The 20,353-nt window shown below is 49.9% G+C and overlaps 1 protein-coding gene across 4 annotated transcripts in view; it reads left to right on the top strand.

The window, feature by feature from the left end:
• The window catches only part of Abcc5 (ATP binding cassette subfamily C member 5), an 84,332-nt gene extending 75,850 nt beyond the window's left edge, over positions 1-8,482 (top strand). For 2 of the 4 annotated variants that reach the window (XM_003477051.5, XM_063261135.1), the window contains 4 exons: positions 3,987-4,065; positions 4,399-4,512; positions 5,363-5,527; positions 7,071-8,482. In XM_003477051.5, the coding sequence (XP_003477099.1) occupies positions 3,987-4,065; positions 4,399-4,512; positions 5,363-5,527; positions 7,071-7,172 (460 nt within the window). In that variant the 3' untranslated portion in view covers positions 7,173-8,482. Of the gene's footprint in view, positions 1-3,986; positions 4,066-4,398; positions 4,513-4,842; positions 5,041-5,362; positions 5,528-7,070 lie in introns of those variants that run through there. The other 2 variants (XM_063261133.1, XM_063261134.1) reach the window with 2 other exon arrangements.
• Positions 8,483-20,353: the final 11,871 nt, after the last annotated feature.

The following is a 20,353-nucleotide window of genomic DNA, read 5'->3' as shown; positions in this document are numbered from 1 at the left end:
CCTGCAGTGTCGCGGTGAGATGATCGATCAAGTCTCGGTGTTGGACACTGCTGTGTGTGGAAGAGAAGTCACTTTATTCACTTCCAGTAACGCAGGGGGTTGAAAGGGCTGCGTGTGGGGAGAGTCACCCCAGCTCTTCCAATTTCCAGATGGTTCGTGTTACTTCCTCGTGATGCCCAGGCAGTAGATACTGCTTCACACCCACAACCACGTAGCCTGCAGGAGCCAGTGGTGGGCATGCCCTTGGATTGTGGAATTCTCCCTGCACGGTGTTGAGCCAAGCACCAGTCCATGTGTCCTCCCCCAGGCTACTTCAGCACCTGGGGAAGCACAGCGTAAGGCCTCGGAGCAAAGCACTCGATACCCAGCATCACCTGGGCTGTCTCCAAGGGGACAAAGAATTTCTGGAGGCAGCTTCTGGGGACAAGTGGAGAGGAGCATGAGGTTGGAAGTCTTCCCAGGTGCTCGAACAGTCTGGAGCTCCTGCCGCCGGAGCCCCAGGACTGGCTCGGCTCTGGCAATACCTAGAGCCTCCTGGTTTTCCTGTCACCGGCAGACTCTGGCCTGTTTGATGTCACTGAGGTCTGTTCCTCTCCACCACAGTGGTGCACAGCTTGAGCGCCAATGCTTCGTGGCCACCTCCAGATCCCAGCTGAAGCCCAGCCTCGGTGCTGAGCTCTCAGCCACACATACCCTGGCACCATGTCACAAGCAAGCCCTGTCCCGAGCGAGGCTGTCCTTTGTACATCCTGCAGAGCCCATCTCAGAGAGGGGCTGCTTGCTACACTGGCCCTTGGGACTTCTCCTGTGGATTTAGGTGTGCACTATCAGCCCCTTCACCCCCCCTTTGTTTCAGTTGTTTCACCAGCTCCCTTAACTCCGAGGCTGTGTAGGTCGAATATGTTGTGTGATGGGGGAAGGCACTTGGTCCTCCTGGACCCCCTCCCTGAGCTAGGGGCTCCTCTTTCTCCACCTTCTGACAAACAGCAGGCCTTACATGAAATAGCAGGGGACTTTCCTGGGGAGCCTGCCAGAAATGAGGATCGACCCACAGGAGGCAGCCGAGCTTCCTGTGTCCTGCAGCATGGCCTCCACAGAGCCAGCTGTTGTTCCAAGTCCTCGTTTGTCTCTTGCATGGGGATGGGGACTCCAGGTGTAGCCAGTGGGATGTGCCACCATCACTGTCCTCGTTCTCATGGCTGGGACACCTGCGGTGGGGTTGCCAGTCCTTAGCACTGGCCCAGCGCTGGCAGGAGGCATTGGGGACTCACCCCAGTTTCTGTGGCTGCTGTGCTCCTGCACAGGCCCAGGGCAGACGCCAAGGAGCGGGCTGCTTGCCTCATCCTGCCAACTTTGCCACTGGGGTGGGGGTAAAGGGGCTGCTGACAGGGTATTTTCGCAGGTGAGATCTGCAGAGAAAAGAAAGCACAGAGACATCAGTAACATCAAATAGCAAGTTTCTTTACTCTTCAGCTAGGGTTTATTAGGTTTTTTGCTTTGTTTGGTACCAGGACTCGAACTCAGGACCTTGTGCTTGCCAGGCAGGTGCTGTGCTGCTCAGCTCTGTCCCTGGCCCTCGTTCTTAAGGGTTACACTTATGTGTGCTGTCATAACTGTATAGTCAGGCGTGGTGGTCTGTGTTACATCATGCTCACACATGTGTGCCCCATCATGTGCCTGTGCTGGAGAGGGGGCCATGTCCTTACACATCCTCAGACACCCTGGGCTTTGAAGCAGTCCAGAGCGGCTCCCCATACTGGGATTACAGGCGTGCGTCACCATGCCTGCTGAGCGCTCAGGTCCTATGCGTGCCTTTCAGCCTTATGGCCACGTATGGTCATATTTGCTCATCTTGTGATACCCGTCTCCCTCTGTCTCTGTATGCTGAGACTAGAACCCAGGACCTCACACATGCTGGGCAAGTGCCATTGTACTGTACTCTGGCCTTGTTTCCCTCTCCGATGCATTCCCTGATTGCTCTTTGACTCTGCCGGCATGTGTGCCAGAGATAAAATCCCTCTTCCTGGCTTGCTAAGGTAGTCACCAAGGAGGAAGCAGCTTTTCCTTTGTCACCCTACCCTTATCCTTACGTTCTGCTTCCTAAAAGCTATGGGCTCCCATAGTTTAGGTCCATTTGCCTCCAAGCTGCCTCTCTTTGGAAATGAAAAGCCTTTCACTGTGATCAACAGAATTGGACTTCTTTAAAATCATTCTAACAGTAATATTGCCATTTCCTCTTAAATTTTAGTAGTTTCCAAAGAAAGAAAAATTGGTACCAACTAAATTTCAAATAACTATAGGCAACATTCAGACTTGTCTTTAACCACCTAGCAGTTTATCCTGAGCATCACTTGGGGAGGTGTCATTTCAATCAGTAGATTCTTGGACACATTTGATAAGATTGTCCTTTTTATATTTATTGCTACATCATAAAACGAACAAAAGTCAATTTTTGATCAAATTTTCGGTTAAAGCAAAGTGTCTTCTCTTCTTTGTGTGTGGGGTGTTTTTTTGTTGTTGTTGTTGTTACCAGGGATTGAACTCATGACTGCACGCTTGCCAGGCAGGTGCTTATGCCGCTAAGTTAAATCCCTGGCTGTCTTCTTTGGAAGTGGTGTTGAAGAACTTGTTTAACTTGTGGGTGGCATAAACCACAGAAAGGTACTGCGCATAGTTCAGAGGCCCATGGAGAGGGCCCCTTTCCTGGTTAGTGATGGTGGTCTTTCCTTGGTGTGGATGTGCAGAGGAGACTGAGCAGGCTTTGGTGGCTCTTCTTCCGAGGGCACTGATCTTACCGGGATGCCCCATGGTGATCTCATCTAACCTGTCACCTCCCCCACCCACTGGGGTGGTAACGGATTCAGCTTGGGAATTTCGGGGACTGATGTATACGAGTTTCTTCCAGAGCAGCAACCAAACAATTCCCAGGGCCCAGCCCTCTGGGCTGTTTTCTATCATTGAGTTCTATGAATTTTGGTTTCTTCAGGGGAACCTGGAGCCAGTCCTCCAGGGACAGTAAGGGACAACTGTACCACAAACCAGGTGGCTTAAAACAACAGAAACACATGGCCTCGCGGTTCCGGAGACCAGAATCTGAAATCACGGTAGCAGGAGGGTCCTGGTCCCTCTGAAGCTCATAGGGGAGGGAATTTCCCTTCCCCTCTGGCTTCTGATTATTTATTGGTGGTTGATGGCCATCTGATGGCCCTTAGCTTCTAGGTTCTGGTTCTTGCATCCTTGTCCCAAGATGGTCCTTGCCTCCGGTCTTGTTCCTTGGGTCCCTCCCTCGGTTGCTGGGAGGTGGTATAGTTGGTGCAATAGGCAGGAGCTGTTCCCAAATCAGTCTCCTGTTTGGTAACATCTCTTCCTCCTGAGTTGCTCTTCTCTGCGTCCCCACTGCTGGGTCAGCGCTCCTGCTGGGCGGGCTGAGGGCCCTGTCCAGTGCATCTCTGGGCCTGTACTGGCAGAGGGGGTTTAACAGGTATGTGTAGAAATATCCAGAAGCCTGTGTGCCAAAATGCTGACAGCGTTTGTTCCTGGGTGTAACATTTGTGTTCTGTTTTTTTTAACTTTTTATCGGTACCAAGGATCGAACTCACGACCGCCTGCTTGCAAGGCAGGTACTTTTTCTTTTTTTATCGGTACCGGGGATCGAACTCATGACTGCCTGCTTGCAAGGCAGGCGCTTATGCCAGTGAGCTAAATCCCCAGCCCCATTTGTGTTCTGTTTTGCGCCTGTTTGTAAATTTTCCCATAGTTAATTTACTTACCTAACAGAAGCACAAACGTCTCAGTCAGGTTTCACAGAGGAAGACAGCGAGCGCAGTCTGCTGTCTGACTCCCTGCAGGCATGAGCGTTCATGACCGCCAGGGCTGTAACTCCGCCCCCTTCCCACGTGTGCATTCTGCTCTGCCCACAGAGAGTCCTTGCACGTTGGTTGCTTAAACTTTGGCCTCTGATGAATTCCTGTTCCGCTTCTTGCCAGATCCAATTTGGACCCCTTCAACCAGTACACTGAAGACCAGATCTGGGATGCCCTGGAAAGGACACACATGAAAGAATGTGTAAGTGAGGGCCAGGGGAGCGGGCGAGGGGGGTGCTGGTGGGGATGGGAGGGAAGGGGCTGCTCACATTCCTGTGGCCCGCAGTCACCTCCCTGTTCCCCGGTACCCCAGGAGGTCTGTGAGGAGTGTGGCCTGCAGGGTCCCCGGGCATTTCAGGCACAGACGGCAGTCGGTCTCTCCTCGCTCCACCTGCCCCACAGCTGTGGTCACGTCAGCCTCCGCATCGGCCGGCCATCTTTCAGCTGCTTCAGAACCATTTCTTTGTGCCCTTGGATTTCTGAGCAGCATGGTTTGGATCTTTCCCTCCATGTCTCTGCATTCCCTCCTCCCTAGATTGCTCAGCTACCTCTGAAACTTGAGTCAGAAGTGATGGAGAACGGTGACAACTTCTCGGTGGGGGAGCGGCAACTCCTGTGCATAGCCAGGGCTCTGCTGCGCCACTGTAAGGTAAGGATACCAGGAAGCCAGGGCCTACCAAAGGTGAGGTGTTGGGTGGCGACAGGGGAGAGAGCAGCAGAGACGGGCGGGAACGCCAGGAACAGCCTGGCATGGAGGTCTGCGAGCCATGCTATGCAGTTCAGGCTGGCCTTGAACTCACTTTGTAGCTCAGGTTGGCCTTGAAGTCTCAGCAATCCTTCTGCCTCAGCCTCCCAAGTGCTGAGATTATAGGCCGTGCACCACCACACCTGGCCATGTTTCTAAGTTAATCTCCTCACAAGCTGGGTTCTCAGGAATCTTTCGTTTTTTGTTGTTTTTTTTTTTTTTTAACTTCCTCAGGCCTTCAAAACACAAGGACAACTTTTGTTTCAGTGAGTAGTTGCAGTACTGTAGGCCGAAGACAGAAGACTAAAAGACTGCAAGGTAGCCAGGCACAGTGGTACACACCTGTAACCTAGGAGCTTGGGAGGCTGAGGCAGGAGAATCACAAGTTCAAGACCTTGCCTGGGCAACGAGGCCAAGACCCTATCTCAGAAACAAGCTGGAGATGTAGTTCAGTGCAAAGGCCCTCGATGCAGTCCCCGTATCACAGGAAAAAAGTGCAGGAGACTTGCAGGTCAACCGACAGCCTCCTCATAGAACAGGGGAGAAAGGTCACTGTGTTTCACAAAGCCAGGATTGCATGTGCCTTCTCTTATGGAAATCAAGGCAAATGTGAGTTGTATCAGTTCTAAGCAAGATGGGACTTTTATGTATTTGTGTACTTACAAGGTAGTAGAGAATGACGACTAATGCAGCTGAAAGCAGAGCACATAGGGAATTAATCGGCTCCCTCCTCCCCTTGGGTTTCGCGGGGTAGATTCTGATCTTAGATGAGGCTACAGCTGCTATGGACACAGAGACAGACTTGCTGATCCAGGAGACCATCCGAGAAGCCTTCGCAGACTGCACCATGCTGACGATCGCCCACCGCCTGCATACAGTTCTAGGCTCTGACCGGATCATGGTGCTGGCCCAGGGACAGGTACGGAGCCCTTCCGGGCATTGTCTGGGAGCAGCAGCAGCCTCTGCCTCTGGTGGGCCCACTGCCATCTTCCCGCAGCTCAGGTGTCAGATAAGCAGCGTACTGCGCCGGGGGGTACAGTGGAGACCTCACTGTGTTCTCTTGGCCTCACCACTTACTCTTTCTTGCTTGGAAGCAGTGGTACTGTGATGTGGCAGCGTGTGGGTGTGCTCAGTGATTCATTCATAAGAATCACCCCGGGCTCACAGCAGCCAGCTGGCCACGTCCACTTTGTGCGGACACAGCAGGGCCAGGCTGCTCGCCCTGCTGCCCCAGACTTTCCCTCTTTCCTGAGATGGTGTTTCCGTTAGATGCTACTACATATGTTAGTGCTGACTATAATAAGTAAGGTAGCAGGGCCCCGTATTGCCTGCTGGAATGCTTTTTCAAAAACACAAACCCAGCTTGCTTCATTCGTAGGAATGGCTCCATTCTATAGTTTCTGCTCTTTATTGAAGGACACCAACCTTCCCTTCCCGTGAGGTTCTTATTTTCTTGTGAATTAAATAGCTCTTCTGCTTCCTGTAGCCCTGAGCTGGATGAGATCCTGAGCCCCGTCTCCTCCCTCCAAAGCAGAGTCCCCAGCTCTCCTTTGCCGTGAGGGTGGGTTACACACTGAGAGTGCCAAGTGCCACCCCCAGCAGTAACACACACTCAGCACCATTGTCGCAGCGACAGGCGACGGGCACCCAGGTGTATGGCTTACTCCAGCCAAATCATCGAGTTTATGAAAACCTAAAACACAAAACAAGCATAAAGGCAAAAACAAGGTCACAAGTCATTTACCCTAGAGAGGAGCATGCAGTGCACTGGCTCGGACCACAGAGCTTCCCCCCAGGGTGCCCTCAGATGGACACTCATGCAGGCGGGTTTCCCTGTGCCCGTCTCAGCCCCAGCTGAGCAGAGGCATGGACAGTGCACAGTGGGAGATAGAGGGCGGTGCTCGGCTGCTCCCGCTGCAGGGTACCTGCCCTCTTCCTCCTGCTGCCCAAAGCCTCACCCAGCCTCAACATGCTGAGGCTCCAGCCTCTGATGGGGGCGGGGGGCACTGCCCTGGGGTCACACCTTCTGCCACAGTCTGATTTCTGCAGCTGCACACAAGTGCATCGGAGGGACAGACAGGCAACAAAGTCTATCCCTAATGACTGTTTCTCCCCTACCACCGGGGAAGAGCCCTCCCATTGTCTGGGATTAGGACAGCTTGCACAACAGATGTGTCCTGTGCTTTGATGTCCTGTGCTTTGTCCTGTGAGCCTCGGGTCCCATCCCCTTCCCTGCAGTTTAGAGACCACGTGGATTGATTTCTTCATTCTCTAGGCTGAGAAGCTGGGGTTTATACACGGGAGCCCCATGGTCTTCCTTCCTACATACTCCCTCACACTGGTTATTTTAAAATTCATGCCAAGAGGGGCTCCGAGCTGCGCCTCCCTCGCCACCCGGCAGTGGCCCCTGTGACTTCCCAGATGCCTGCAGCTGCGTCCTGATGCCCCTCTTTCTCTTGCAGGTGGTGGAGTTCGACACCCCGTCGGTCCTGCTATCCAATGATAGCTCCCGGTTCTACGCCATGTTTGCTGCCGTGGAGAACAAGGTGGCTGTCAAGGGCTGACTGCCACGCACCTGGACAGAGTCCCTTCTCCTGGAGTGTCTATTCCCTGCCTGGGGCGGGCCCCCCACTGCGTCCTCCTGCCGAAACCTTGCCTTTCCCGATTTTATCTTTCGCACAGCAGTTCAGGATTGGCTTGTGTGTTTCACTTTTAGGGAGAGTCCTATTTTGATTATTGTATTTATTCCATATTCATGTAAACAAATTTAGTTTTTGTTCTTAATTGCACTCTAAAAGGTTCAGGGAACCATTACTATAAATGTATCAGAGGCCTATAATGAAGCTTTATACGTGTAGCTATATCTCTATATAATTCTGTACATAGCCTATATTTACAGTGAATATGTAAGCTGATTATTTTATATTAAAATAAGCACTGTGCTAATAACAGTGCCTATTCCTTTCTATCATTTTTGTACAGTTTGCTGCACTAGAGATCTGGTTTTGCTATTAGGTGGTAGGAAGGGTAGCGTTTTGTCCTCTAGCTGGTTTCATGGTGCTGGGCTTCCGGGTGTCCAGAGGAAGACATGTGGCAATAGCGGGCCCTCCGCAGCCCCTCCATGACCTCCTGGACCAGGCAGGGACAGGCGGGCAGGGTGGGCCCAGCAAGGTTGCAGAGCGCTGTGTATTCTCAGGGCTCCTGCTTTCTGTCCTGGTGTCACTCCCTGTCCTGTCCCCTCTCGTCCCCTCTGGTCCAGTCCCTCGATGTCTGTTAGGAGAGCAGTGGGGCCAGACCCTCTCCCCCCGTCAGGAATGCAGACCATGGGCACATTGTGCAGAGGGGCCGACCTCCCGCTTTTCCCCTCCTGCCCTTGGTCTGAGCACAGAGGACCCCACTGCCTCAGGTCCCTGAGTGGCCACCGTGCAGAGCTCCCCAGCTCCTGGCCGACCACCGCTGCTCTCCGGTGGTACTTTCCATCGCCCGTCCCTGCCCCTTTGTAGAGCAGTCCCGGGTCTCGGATCCGGGGTCTGTGCCCCTCCCTCACTGCAGCTACAGTGCAGTCTCCTCCTCTCCAAAGTCTGCAACTTTCAGCAGCTCTTGCGAATCCGTGTCTCGCACTGGCGTGGAAGTTTCCGTACTGTAAAGAGACCTACCTCAGGTGGCCGCGATGCGCGTGGCTCAGTGTGCGCCCGCAGACGCCTCGCGCTCGGGGCCGCAGCTCGGGTGGGCGTGGTCGCTGCTGTGTCTGTCCAGTGGTCAGCGTCGCATGTCGTGGCCAACTAGACATTTGTCGCCTTCGCATGTTCGCCGAACACCTTGTGGAAGCAAAACTCTGAAAAAAGTGAATAAAATTATTTTGGATTTTGTAAAACTCTTGGTGTATAACACAGTTCTCTGGGAGGGGTTGAGGTGTCTCTGAGTGACTCTGGAGCACCAGGGCCTTGGACTTGGCACCAGATCCTTGCTGGTGGGCATGATCCCCACAGGAAGCTCCCACATGGGCAGCAGAAGGTTGGAGAGTGGGAAACTGAAGGTTGCCGAGAGCTAGGCAGTCATGGTAAATGAAGAGTTGGTTGGGTGAGGCTTTGCAGCAGAGCCAGCTGGACAGTAGCCCTTGTGTCTGATCCCTTCACATTCCCCCAGTGAGAGCTGGTTTCCCCTGAAGGGTGCTCATTCTCAAGTTTCTGTGCTGTGCTGAGTGCAGACAGAGCTTTTCAACTGCTCGCCGTTCTGCCGCCAGTGGAGATCTAGCTGATTCGGCCCGTGGATCAGTCCATGGGTCTTGCCTGGAGAGAGAACAGGGATGGGGGCCAGGGCAAGAGGGAAGAGAGATGGAGACAAGTTGAGTGATTCCAATCAAGTCTCACTTATTTAGGAAGTGTACATGGCTTATATAAAGTCCAAGGGAATGTGGCTTTATAGGACAGGTCAGCTTGCATCTTCTCATATGATGTGGACCTATCAGACTAGCAGGAAATTATGTGTAGGCAACTAGGTAAGCGGAAGCGGAAGTATGTGAGCAGGAGAGAATTATGGGAGATGTAGGCTGAAGCGAAAGGGTGCCTATGCCGTGCATGTTGTAGGCAGAGGAGGATCATGGGAAACGTAGGCCGACACAAAAATGCCCTCAGGTGGGAGGGGCAGGACAGCAGCCGCAATTTTGAGCTGCTCCCTGCATCTCCTCCCTTATTATTATATTTTTAGGAGTGTGGCAGGCCCTGTGAGGACAGCACCTGTCTTGGGTCAGGGACTCTTCATATGAACCCAATCGAGCCTTACCCGTTGTGGGCCTGCAGGACAGCAGTTGGTCCTGTGCCTGTCTTAGGTGGTCGATGGCGTAACATATGTGGCCTAGTTGTCCGTCTCTGGCTGCCTGTCCAGTGCCTCAGGGCAATTGGCCCACATTGTCACATGGGCCATTTGTAGGGATTGTTTCCCGATAAGTTTGTCGATCTGTCATCTCCAACTGATGATAGTGTATCTGAATGGGCTTTGTCATAAATTTGTCAAGCCTGTTGTTAAGCGTTAAGATCCTTTGGAAAATACAAGGGCCTACAGTTAAGAGTAGCAATAAAGCAACTAGGGGTCCCAAGAGGGGGGCAATATAAGGGAAGAGACCCCCCCACACACATGGAAGAGAAGGTAGTTTCTCTGAGGCACTCCTTTTCTCTCTCTTTGAGGCGTTCTCTTAGTTTAGTCATTGACTCTCTGACAACTCCTGGGTGGTCGGCATAAAAACAGCATTCTTCTTTGAGGGCAGCACATAAGCCACCCTCCTTTATAAATAGGGAGGTCTAGTCCTCTTTTATTTTGTAGGACTACCTCAGATAAAGACTTCAGAGATGTCTGTAAAGCCATTACAGATGTTTTTATTTTTTTAAATCTTGATCTACTGTCACCTGTAATTGAGCTAGATGTTGATTTTCCAACACTAGAGCTGTAGTCCCTGTTTTTATCCCTGTTGTGACTCGTAACCCTAGTAATACAGCTAAGGTGAGCGTGGCAGGTTTTCTTTTATACATATATCTAATCTGTGATGCCTGGAGGTAGTAGTCTCCTGGGTGGGATGTTACGCGAGGAAGAACCTGTACAAGAACACAAAAATCTGTAGACTTGTTAAAAACAGTAGTTGCTATACAGGGTGAGAGGCCAAAATTGCAGGCCCAAGACGTTCCTGGCGGAGGGATGAGGTAATTGTTTGGTTGGAACTCTGAATGAAGCTGGGCACAGAGTCATGCTGCCAGTGCTGGTAGGTGGCTGGAGTCCCCAAGACAGGTCCCTCTACCAGAGACATCAGGAAAAGTCAGCTTGTGGTGATTGCCGCAGTCACAGGCAGATGAGCTAGAAGAACTGTTAAAGGTTAAATTGAGGGCCTTTTCTTCATAATATGGGGGAGGAGCAGCCAAGCATAGCCAACAGGATTGGGTGAGATCAGGTTGGGTATGATTTAAGGCAGTGTATGTCCCTTCAATCAAATTGAACAAGTTAGAATTTGGATATTGGGAGATAGGTATGTGATCTGATTGGTGTATGGGGGTTGGGGAAGATGGGAAGGCACGGGAAATGCTCAGGGTTGGGTGACTTACAGTGGTTTTTTGGACAGCAGTAACGGGATTTGTATTGGACGGATTGTAGTTTGGCTTTAGAACAGGATTTGGGCCTATGGGCGCGGATGAAATCTGTAGAGGAGCCTTTTTTATGAGAATAAGGCCACCCCTGTCTGAGCCAGATTCATGATATCGCATTCCCCAGGTGCGCCCTGTCAGCCAGCCAGTTTCATCAGGGGTGGTGATGGTTATATCTATTATATCGCAAATTTGGCCTGTTTTGTTATCCCATCAGGAGGGAGAATGGGCAGAGTGCCACAATGGGCAGCAGTCTGATGGCCCCCACTTTACTTTAAGATGTTTATCAGGTATGTTGGGGTCCCATCCTGTAGCAGCTGTTTCACAGCCCCAGTAGGAACAAAAATATTGTCCTGAGGAATTACAATATGATCTGCCTCTTACTGTGCGGGACAAAAATATACTGGCAATGTATTTTGGCATGGATTAATGGGCACAAGGACACAGGACTGGACATTAAAATTTGGACTTTTTGATCCTACCCAGGTTGTAACCTCCATTTGATCGTCCCAATGAATGATTGACCACTTCCAAGGTTAGTGGGGATTATCAGTCGTTTAGCACAGGTGTAGTCATGTTAGAAATCCGACAGTGATCCACACAGAAGCCAGCATTGCCTGTAAGAGAAAGCAAAGGGTTTGGGCCTCAGGAGATGGCATCACTCCTGGGCGTCATCTGGATTTTTAGATGAAGGGCTGTCTATTTGCTTTACAAGTTATTCAGGTAGCCATCGGGCTCCCTTTTTCTGTTTGGAGTAAACACACACTGAGCCTCGGCCCCAGGTGAGGACAGGGTCAGGGCCATTCCAGGTATTGGTTATTGGGTCCCACCATAACACAGAGGCAAATTGTGTTTGTGTCTGTGTGTGCCAGAAGCGGGATGCCACGGAGGAGCCTGAGGCATCTAGGGATAGAAAATTCAAAATAAAGAGAGCATGTGAAAGAATATTTCTAGGAGACCCTCGGGTTGGGTACCAGGTTTCCCCTTTTATTTTATCCATAGTAGATTTGAGGGAGCGATGTGCATGTTCAACAATACTTTGTCCTTGAGGATTGTAAGGTATACCTGTAGTATGGAGAATGCTGAGACATTTGCAAAATTGAGCAAAAGAGGTGCTGGTATAGCCAGGGCCATTATCTGTTTTGAGCTGTTGGGGACATCCCAGGACAGAGAGGGCTGACAGCATGTGGGCTATAACATGTTTGGTAGCCTCTCCTGTCTGAAGGGTGGCAAAAATGAAACTGCTGTATGTATCAACAATTACATGTATGTATTTTAAGTTGTCAAATTCATTGAAATGTGTAACATCTATTTGCAATAGGGTGTTAGGGATTAAACCTTTTGGACTGACTCCTAGATGTTGAACAGGTAGCTGAGTAGCACAAGAGGAACAATTTTTTATAATTTGTCGAGCTTATTCGCAAGTGATTTTGTGGAGGAGGTGAAGCGTTTGGGCATTGAGGTGGTGTAACTGATGAGTCCGTTGGGCCTTGGATACCTTAGAGTCTTTCGTGGGCTTAGAATGGGTTATGAAGACCTGTGCCTGTGTGGCAATATCAGCCAAATGATTTCCCTGAGCAAGGGGACCCGGGAGGCCGGAATGGGCTTTTAAATGACCAATGAAAAACTTAAGACTGCGAAGCCGAATCATGTCTTGTTTGAATAGGTTTGCAGCTGGGGAGGCATGACTTATGGTGGCAACAGTTTTTAATAATGGAACAGACTGAGCGAGGTAGGCACTATCAGTAAACAAATTGAAGGGTTGGTCGGGGTAAGCAGTAAAAACTGCAAGAATAGCCTGTAGTTTTGCCAGCTGCATGGATGATGTATCTGTCTATAGGGTAAAAACACTGTTTTGTGCTACGTAAGCAGCTCTGCCGGAGGAGGAACCATCAGTGAATAACACTGGGGCATCAGGAAGAGGTTGTAAGGCTGTAATCTTGGGGAATACGAATGGGTGACGGTTAGCAAAATCAATCATTTTATTTGGAGGGTAATGATTATCAATGGTCCCTGAGAAGGAGGCTATAGCAATAGGCCATGCCTCAGTGGTCTGGAGCAGCCAGTCCACCTGATCTTTGGTGAAGGGTTGATTAATGACATCCAGTTCTTTTTCAAAATAACATTTTCCTAGCTTTCTGCCTCGAATTATCAGGTCAGAGACCGCTTGGTAGTAGGGCAATAGTACTCTCTTTGGGGAGACTGGCAGATGAAGCCACATAAGGGGAGCGTGTTGCCAAAAAACTGCCGTGGGAGAAAGTTTTGTGTTAAAAATGAGAAATTGTAGTGGCTTGTTATAATCTATGAAGGAGACAGTTTGTTGGGCGATAGCCTCTTCCACTGTGTGGAGTGCTTTTCTAAGCGCTGGAGGTGAGCTCTCGGGGGGAAGTTGGGTCAACGTCTCCTCGGAGGACCTCATAGAGGGGTTGTAGATCATATTTGGTCAATTTTAAATAGGGTAAAAGCCAATTAATATCACCCAGAAGCTTTTGAAAATCATTAAGTGTCTTAAGGTTATCAAGTCTTAGTTGGGGCTTTGGTGAATATATTCGAGAGCTCTGTAGCTGGAAACCCAAATATGTATATGGGTCTGTAAGCTGGACTTTATCTGGCGCTATTTGAAGTCCAGCCTCCTGTAAGGCAGCCTGTAGTGCCAGATAACATTGTAAGGTCTGGTCTTTATTATTTCCTGCTAGGAGGATGTCATCCATATAATGAAGGATGTATATGTTTGGCCAATGACCTCTAATTGGCTGTATGACAGCGTCCACGAAAGCCTGGCATAAAGTGGGAGAGTTGGCCATCCCTTGAGAGAGGACACACCATTGAAATCTCTGCATAGGGGCCTGAAAATTAGTGGATGGGAGACTAAAGGCAAAGCGTTTTTGATCTTGTGGATGTAGGGGAATTGAGAAGAAACAGTCTTTGAGATCTATGACAATTTTGAAAAATACTAAAGGAATGGCACTGGGTGAAGGAAATCCTGGCTGTAATGGTCCCATTATAACCATGGTTTTGTTTATTGCCCTGGGGTCCTGTAACAACCTCCATTTTTCTGACTTCTTTATAATTACAAAAATGGGTGTATTCCAGGGGGAATCACTTGGTACAATGTGGCCTGTATTTAGCTGGTCCTGCACCAGCTGTTGAACAGCTGCAAGTTTTTCAGATGTAAGGGGCCACTGATCGACCCAAACAGGGGCATCTGATAACCACGTAATTTCTTTGGCATGGGCCACAGGAACATCACTGACCCCTATTGAAAATGGCCTAGGCCTGCTCTTGAAGGGTTTGGGGTTGGGGAGATAGGAACTTTGATGCCTGAGCTCTGTTTACCTAAACCTTGATTAGGAAGGAATCCCTGAGTAAGCATTTGTTTGGTGACTATGTATTAGGGCTGCCCATCATCATTCCCACTTGGGTCAGCAAGTCTCTGCCCCACAAATTAAGGGGTAGCCCCACAAATTAAGGGGTAGCCCTTCCACGATATAGGGCTGTATGTGCCCCTGATTGTTTTCGTTATCTTTTCAGGTAAGTAGATTGGCACTACACTGTGGATTTTAGATTGTCCAATCCCTTGCAGATGAGTCATAGTGGTCTCTAGAGGCCATGTGGGAGGCCAGTCTTCTTTTTTAATAACGGTCACATCAGCACCTGTATCTATAAGCCCTGAGAAACTTTTCCCATTGAGCAATAAAGCCATAAGGGGTTTATCTTTGGAAATGAATTGAGCCCAATATATATCTGAAGACCCAAGGGAAGAATTTCCCCTATAGGAAGCCACAGCTGCATTAGGAGTTTGAACTAAAGGCAATAGCACCAACTGAGCAATACGTTGCCCTTGACAAATGGAAACCAGGCCAGAGATAGAGGATGCCATAACAGTAATTTCACCAGTATAGTCATTATCTATGACTTCTGGGACAATTTGTAATCCTTTTAATATTGTGTTGCCACATCCAAGAATCAACCCACAGGTGCCTTTGGGAAGGGGCCAAAAAACCCAGTAGGGATGGCTTTTATACCCATGTCAGGAGCTAATACTGTGTTGGAGGCAGAACAGAGGTCCAGTCCTGCACTTCCTGGTGTGGCGCAGAGGAGGTCTGAAACGGATTGTTTCGTGCTGGATTGTTTTGTTGTTGTGGGACAAATCCTATAGCCCCAGGGGTCTATCTCAAGTTGGGGGTCTGGGGCTGACCCCGAGTCCTGTTTCCCTGCTGGGGGAGGGGATTGCCATCTGTATCTGTCTTTGACCTGCATTCATTAACCCAATGATATCCCCTTCTGCATTTTGGGCATAAGCTTGTAGGTTTTGGTCTTGAGTTATTGTGTTGAGACTTTGGGGCTGTTGGGCATTCTCTGGCAAAATGGCCCATCTGATCACATTTAAAACATTTGCCGTTATTTGTTTTTCCTCCTTGCTTGTACGCAAGGAGGATCTTTTACAGCTGCAGCCGTACTTGCAGCTGTGACCTGAGTTGATGATGGGCAGGGCATATATCAGCGCACAAGCGAATATAACCTGAGAGGTCTTCTCTTTTTCTATATGGTTTGATTGCGGCCTGGCAGGCAGAATTTGCATTTTCATAAGCTAATTGTTTAACTAGGTCAGTGTTGTCCTCAGAGGTGCCAAAAAGATGCTCAGTTGCCTGTAAGAGGCGATCAACGAAATCACAGAAGGGCTCCTTGGGTTTTTGTTTAATTTTAGTAAGAGAGGAAGCAACTCTACCAGAAGGGAGTTTTTTCCATGCTTTAGTTGCTGCCAAGGTGATCTGAGCAAAAAGGCCTGCCTCATATCACATTTGAGCTTGTTGTGTAGCATATCGGCCTGTTCCTGTTAGCATGGAAAGAGTGTAATGATTTTTCCTGTTAGCATTATCTTTAGCCAAAAGTTCACATTGGTCTTGGAATTCTGCTTTCCAGAGCAGATAATTGCCCCCTGAGAGTGTAGCCCTAGTTAAGTCCCTCCAATCATTAGGTGTAATCCAACCTTGGGTTAAGGAGTCTAAAACTGCAAGGGTGAAGGCTGCCATGGGGCCATATTGGGATACTGCTGTTTTTAATTCTTTCAGGGTAGTTATAGGGAACAGTGTGTGGGCCCTGTTAGCCTGTGGCCCTGGAGGGTCTGTTTCTGTATCGCTATCATGTAGGTCAGAGTCATTTTCTTCTTTGCTATTATCAATTTTTATTTCTCACCTCTGTAGACGTGGTGGCTGTCTATCTCTCCTAGTTGTAGTAGCAGCTTGTGTTCTATCCCTCCTGTTTTCCTGACTTTCCTCACGTCTAGTTCGTCCCTTTTGTCTCCCTCTTTCCTTAACTGTTTTGTTCCCGCCATTTTGTGGACCAGCGTCATCTTGGGCGGGTTGAGTTGCCTTCCCGCCATATTGTGGGCTAACACCAGCTGTAGCAGTCTGGGCGATTTCCGTTACTGGAAACGCTAAATGAGGCGCCATTTTTAAGGCGTCTGTTTTTGGTGGGTGAGTTGTTTCCGTTACCAGAAACATCATTGTTGGTGTGTCTGAGAAGGGATGAGAGCCCACATCTAACGACTGGAGTTGTAAAATGAGTCTCTGTTTCTCCTGTTTTAATTGGAGCCGCTGTTGTAAATAGTGAATTTCTGTTTCTAAATCAAGGAGATCAGGAGGTGGCCCCGGGCGGCTTTTGGAAGCCAGGCTCGATGTTATCTGGTTTTCTTGTCAGTATTTTAGTCATTAATTTGGGATCAATGGATAATGCAGGGGCTGCAAAAGTTGGTTTCTCACCCTGATATTGCACAGCCTCTTCCACCAACTGCAACCAATCAACCCCTTGGAGCTTAGAAAGGTCAGAGTACGTAGGCCTATATGGGGGAGGGCTGTAGCGGCATCGAGCTCCAGGGAGCGCTGGAAGCCACTTTGAATAGTGGCGCCATTTTGAGTATCCCCATGTGCTCTAGAAAGGGGAAGTGGCGGCAAGTCACCATTTTGGGAGTCCCCGAGGGGGAGAAGCGAAGCTGCCATCTTGAGGGGGGTCTGGAATATTAAGAACTTCAGAGCCGGGAGGGCTGGGTCCTTTAGATAAGTCTGGTGGCTGTGGGGTACAACTGTGGGAGGCAGATAATGCAGCCTCACCCTGAGCAAGTGTCTCTGCAATCTGGGGATCTTCGTGACGTTGTGTCAGCAGCTCAGAGATTAAAGTCTAATATGCAAAAGCAGTTACCGGAACCTTTTCCGGACCAAAAACCCTATAATAATTCTTAAGAGCGTCTCCTACTCTCTCCTACCTTTTTAAATCAATGGTGCCCTCTAGTGGGAACTATGGGCAAACAGAATGAACAAACTGAAAGTCACATTGGCCGAACAAGGATGGGCCATGAGCCCACAGTTTACCGCGTGGTCCATGGACGGAGGGAGAGAGGGTTCAACTCACGTAGCCACCCATAGACCCGCCTCCACCCTGTCACTCTCTGGGCCACTCTCCGGGCTGCAGGCTTAGGTTTTCAGCAGGACCTGTAGTGCAGGCTGTCGGTGGATCAGGGAAGAGACCATAGTATGAGAGCACAGGGTGTCTGTAACGGGCCAGGCCTAAAGGAGCCACGTACACACCACATCCTGTGGCTTCCGTTCCCTGGAACTCGGGTGCCCTGTCCTTGACTCTTTCAGTAGGACCTTCTTCAGTCCTCTCAATCATTTTACAGCGTAGGAATTCTGTAACATCTTTTGCAAGTGGGAAATTTGGTGAAGTTTGTCATCTCGACCACGCATCCTGCAGATGGTCAATTGCAGAATTCATGCCTAGACAGCCATGGCGTCTCAGGATCTTGGCTTCCCTTTCACCAGGAAAGGGTGCATGGACTAAGCTCTTACTCTGTGGCTAATGTGAACCAATAAATCTCACCTGAAAAGCCTGTCCCTGGCTGACCATGCTGGAAGATTAACCCCAGAGCTATGCCTGCGGCTCCCAGCTCCCAGGAGGGGGACAGCAGCATATAAGGGGACAGAGTCCCTCTCCTCTGGGAACCCCGCTCCCATGGCTGCCTCTGGCTTGGGCCAGCTCCCTTGCTGCCTTTCTGGGGAGCCTCAGGGCCACTGACCGAGGAGGAAACCAGTCTCCTAAAGCTCTAGCATAGTGTCTTCCTGCAAGGAGCCCCATCGCCTGCCAGGTCTGGCCCAGGACCAACCAGATGGGACCACAGGCTCAGAGACATGATCTTGCCAGGAATGCGTGGTTTCCAGGGCTGGAGGTACTGTCCTGACTCGTGTTTTGTGTCCTCAACAGAGAATCTGGTGGGCCACTGTGGGAGACACTTTGAGCGACTGCCCTTGAATGCAGAACAACTGCTACAGCACTTATCACATGGAGGCTTATTCCCATGTACTGACGTGTACAGAGCCGACTGTGGTATTTCCTTCTCTTCAACTGGCTCTAAGCAACGCACCTAAGGCCAGTGGAGGTACTGGGATGTAATCTCCAAAGCCATCCGACAGTCTCCTGTTTCCTTGCACAGTGCTCTCTGTAACAGATGAGTACAGCGCAATGGCAGAGCCAGTCAGCTCCGGGAATGTCTGCGGGTAGGAGCCTCAAAGTAAGAGGCTATGAGTCCCCAGCGCACAGACGTTCCCATATCAGAAACTAAAACAACAGCCTCAAAAAACAACTCAATGACTACCTTTATTGAATTATGCAGACTGATCCTTCTCTATGTCATTCTCCCTGCATTTTGCAGAGATGGTTCTCTCCCCACCTGGCCAGCCAGTTCAAGTTACTCACGGAGTTCCCACTATCCTCACTGTCACTCATCCAGAGTGACACTGTCGCTCACCCCCTTCTTCACAGGATAATAAATCCTGGAAGCGGCCTAGGATCAGGCCACTGTCTGCACATTCTCATGGGGATTGGATTTAGGACCCCTTGGCTGCCCTTAACTTTGAATAAGTCTTTGGGTCTATACCCTTACCGTGGTTGCATTGGAGGTGCATTGGAACTAACTTGCTGGGATTCCAATAACATCTCAGTGGGATTACAAATACAGCTTTCTGGGTTGTGAGGAAGATTAGAAAAGGGATTACAATACTTAGATTACAATACTCAATGTTTGGGATTATACTAGGCCACAGTCCCAGGGCCATTCTGACCACAGTAGTGGGCCCACAGGGCAGCTCTGAGCCTATTCCCTCAATTTCATCCACCTGGACCTCTCTCCAACCCTCCAGAAACTGCGGCCACCCCGCTTCTGCCCTCAGTCTTAGGAGTAACTGATGAGTCCGTTGGGCCTCGGATACCTTAGAGTCTTTTGTGGGCTCAGAATGGGTTATGAGTGTCAACACTGTCTTCCCTCACAGCTCCCCAGTGATATAGGGGAAGGAAACTCCTGACCTACTATGCCCAGTAGGAGTTCATGTTCTCTAAAATTGAAGAGTGAATTTTAGGAACAATGGAGATTAAGAACAGAATGCATTTACTGAGAGAAAGAAAGCTTCTATCTGAGACGGGTCCCGAGCGGGCTACCAAAGGACTCTGTCTTCTCTAGGGACTTTCATAGAGTAAAATCATGGGGTGAGATGGTTCAAGGTGGGGAAGGCAAGGCAGAGGGGCATAAGGTGGGACAGAACTATGGTTAACCAGTAAGATTAACTGTTGAGGTAAAACTGATTAAATCATTAGAAAGCTGGCATGCTTCACAGCACTGACTCTTCCTGTTGGGGGTTAGGACGGTGGCTCCCAACTTCCTCAGTGGTAGAGACCTATTTAGAGTACTTGTTGTTAGGGTGTGGGTGCATTTGTTTGAACTTTTGTCTCGAGGCCTGGCCCACAGCAGATGTGTGTCTCCCCAACAGTTGCAAGACATCTGGGCTTCTACACTGGCTCCTTTGGGGACCCGGCCCTGTCTCACTGCCTGTAATATTTCTAACTAACTCAGCTGCCTGCAACAGCGTGAGGGACTGGTCCTGCAGGGAGCACGGCAGATGGTCAAGAATGCAGGGCCACTGCTAAGAAGGCAAATGACATTGGTGGTTGGCTTTGTGAAGGGTTAGCTCTTGGGGAGATGCTCCCTTTTGAGCACGTTGGGTCTTTTCTTTTGACTGTCTAGTGTATTTCCAGAATCTTGAGTAACAGCTGCCGGAAGTTGTTTTGGGATGAGATGAACATGCTGAGCACAATGAAGACATCATCCCACCAACCCCGCAGCTCTTTACAGGCAGAATCCGTCAGACATGGGGTGTGCTTGTGGGACCAGGGTGACGAGAACGTCTGCTGGCTGCCCTGTGCTGCACGCATCAGACACTGAGTCCCTCCTGAGCTCAAGGTTGTGCCCGGAGCACCAGCACAGCACAGGGGTGTCTCCTGATGCCACACCCACTTCGTCACAGCTTGGGGTAAAATCCCCACAATACTCAGCAGAATTCCCGGTTCGTTCCGGCTCCATTTCCCCATCTACACAACCAGGAAACTCAGGGTTCATGTAGACGCTCGCGAGGCACAGCCACACTAGTGAAAGAAGGCAGTGTTAATAAAATCTGCAAACCAGTCGGTCCCTTCCATGAGGGATTCCTGGGTTTCCCAATCCTCCCTGGAAACAGCTTTATCCTGCAGAGACCATGTAACATGCCTCGGCAGCCAGGTGGTTTATATGTCCC

This window comes from Cavia porcellus, unplaced genomic scaffold (assembly GCF_034190915.1).
Source record: "Cavia porcellus strain 051 isolate PalLab524CR breed Dunkin Hartley unplaced genomic scaffold, mCavPor4.1 scaffold_14, whole genome shotgun sequence".
In the NCBI taxonomy this organism is placed as follows: Eukaryota; Metazoa; Chordata; class Mammalia; order Rodentia; family Caviidae; genus Cavia; species Cavia porcellus.
This window is presented reverse-complemented; position numbering and strand designations above follow the sequence as displayed.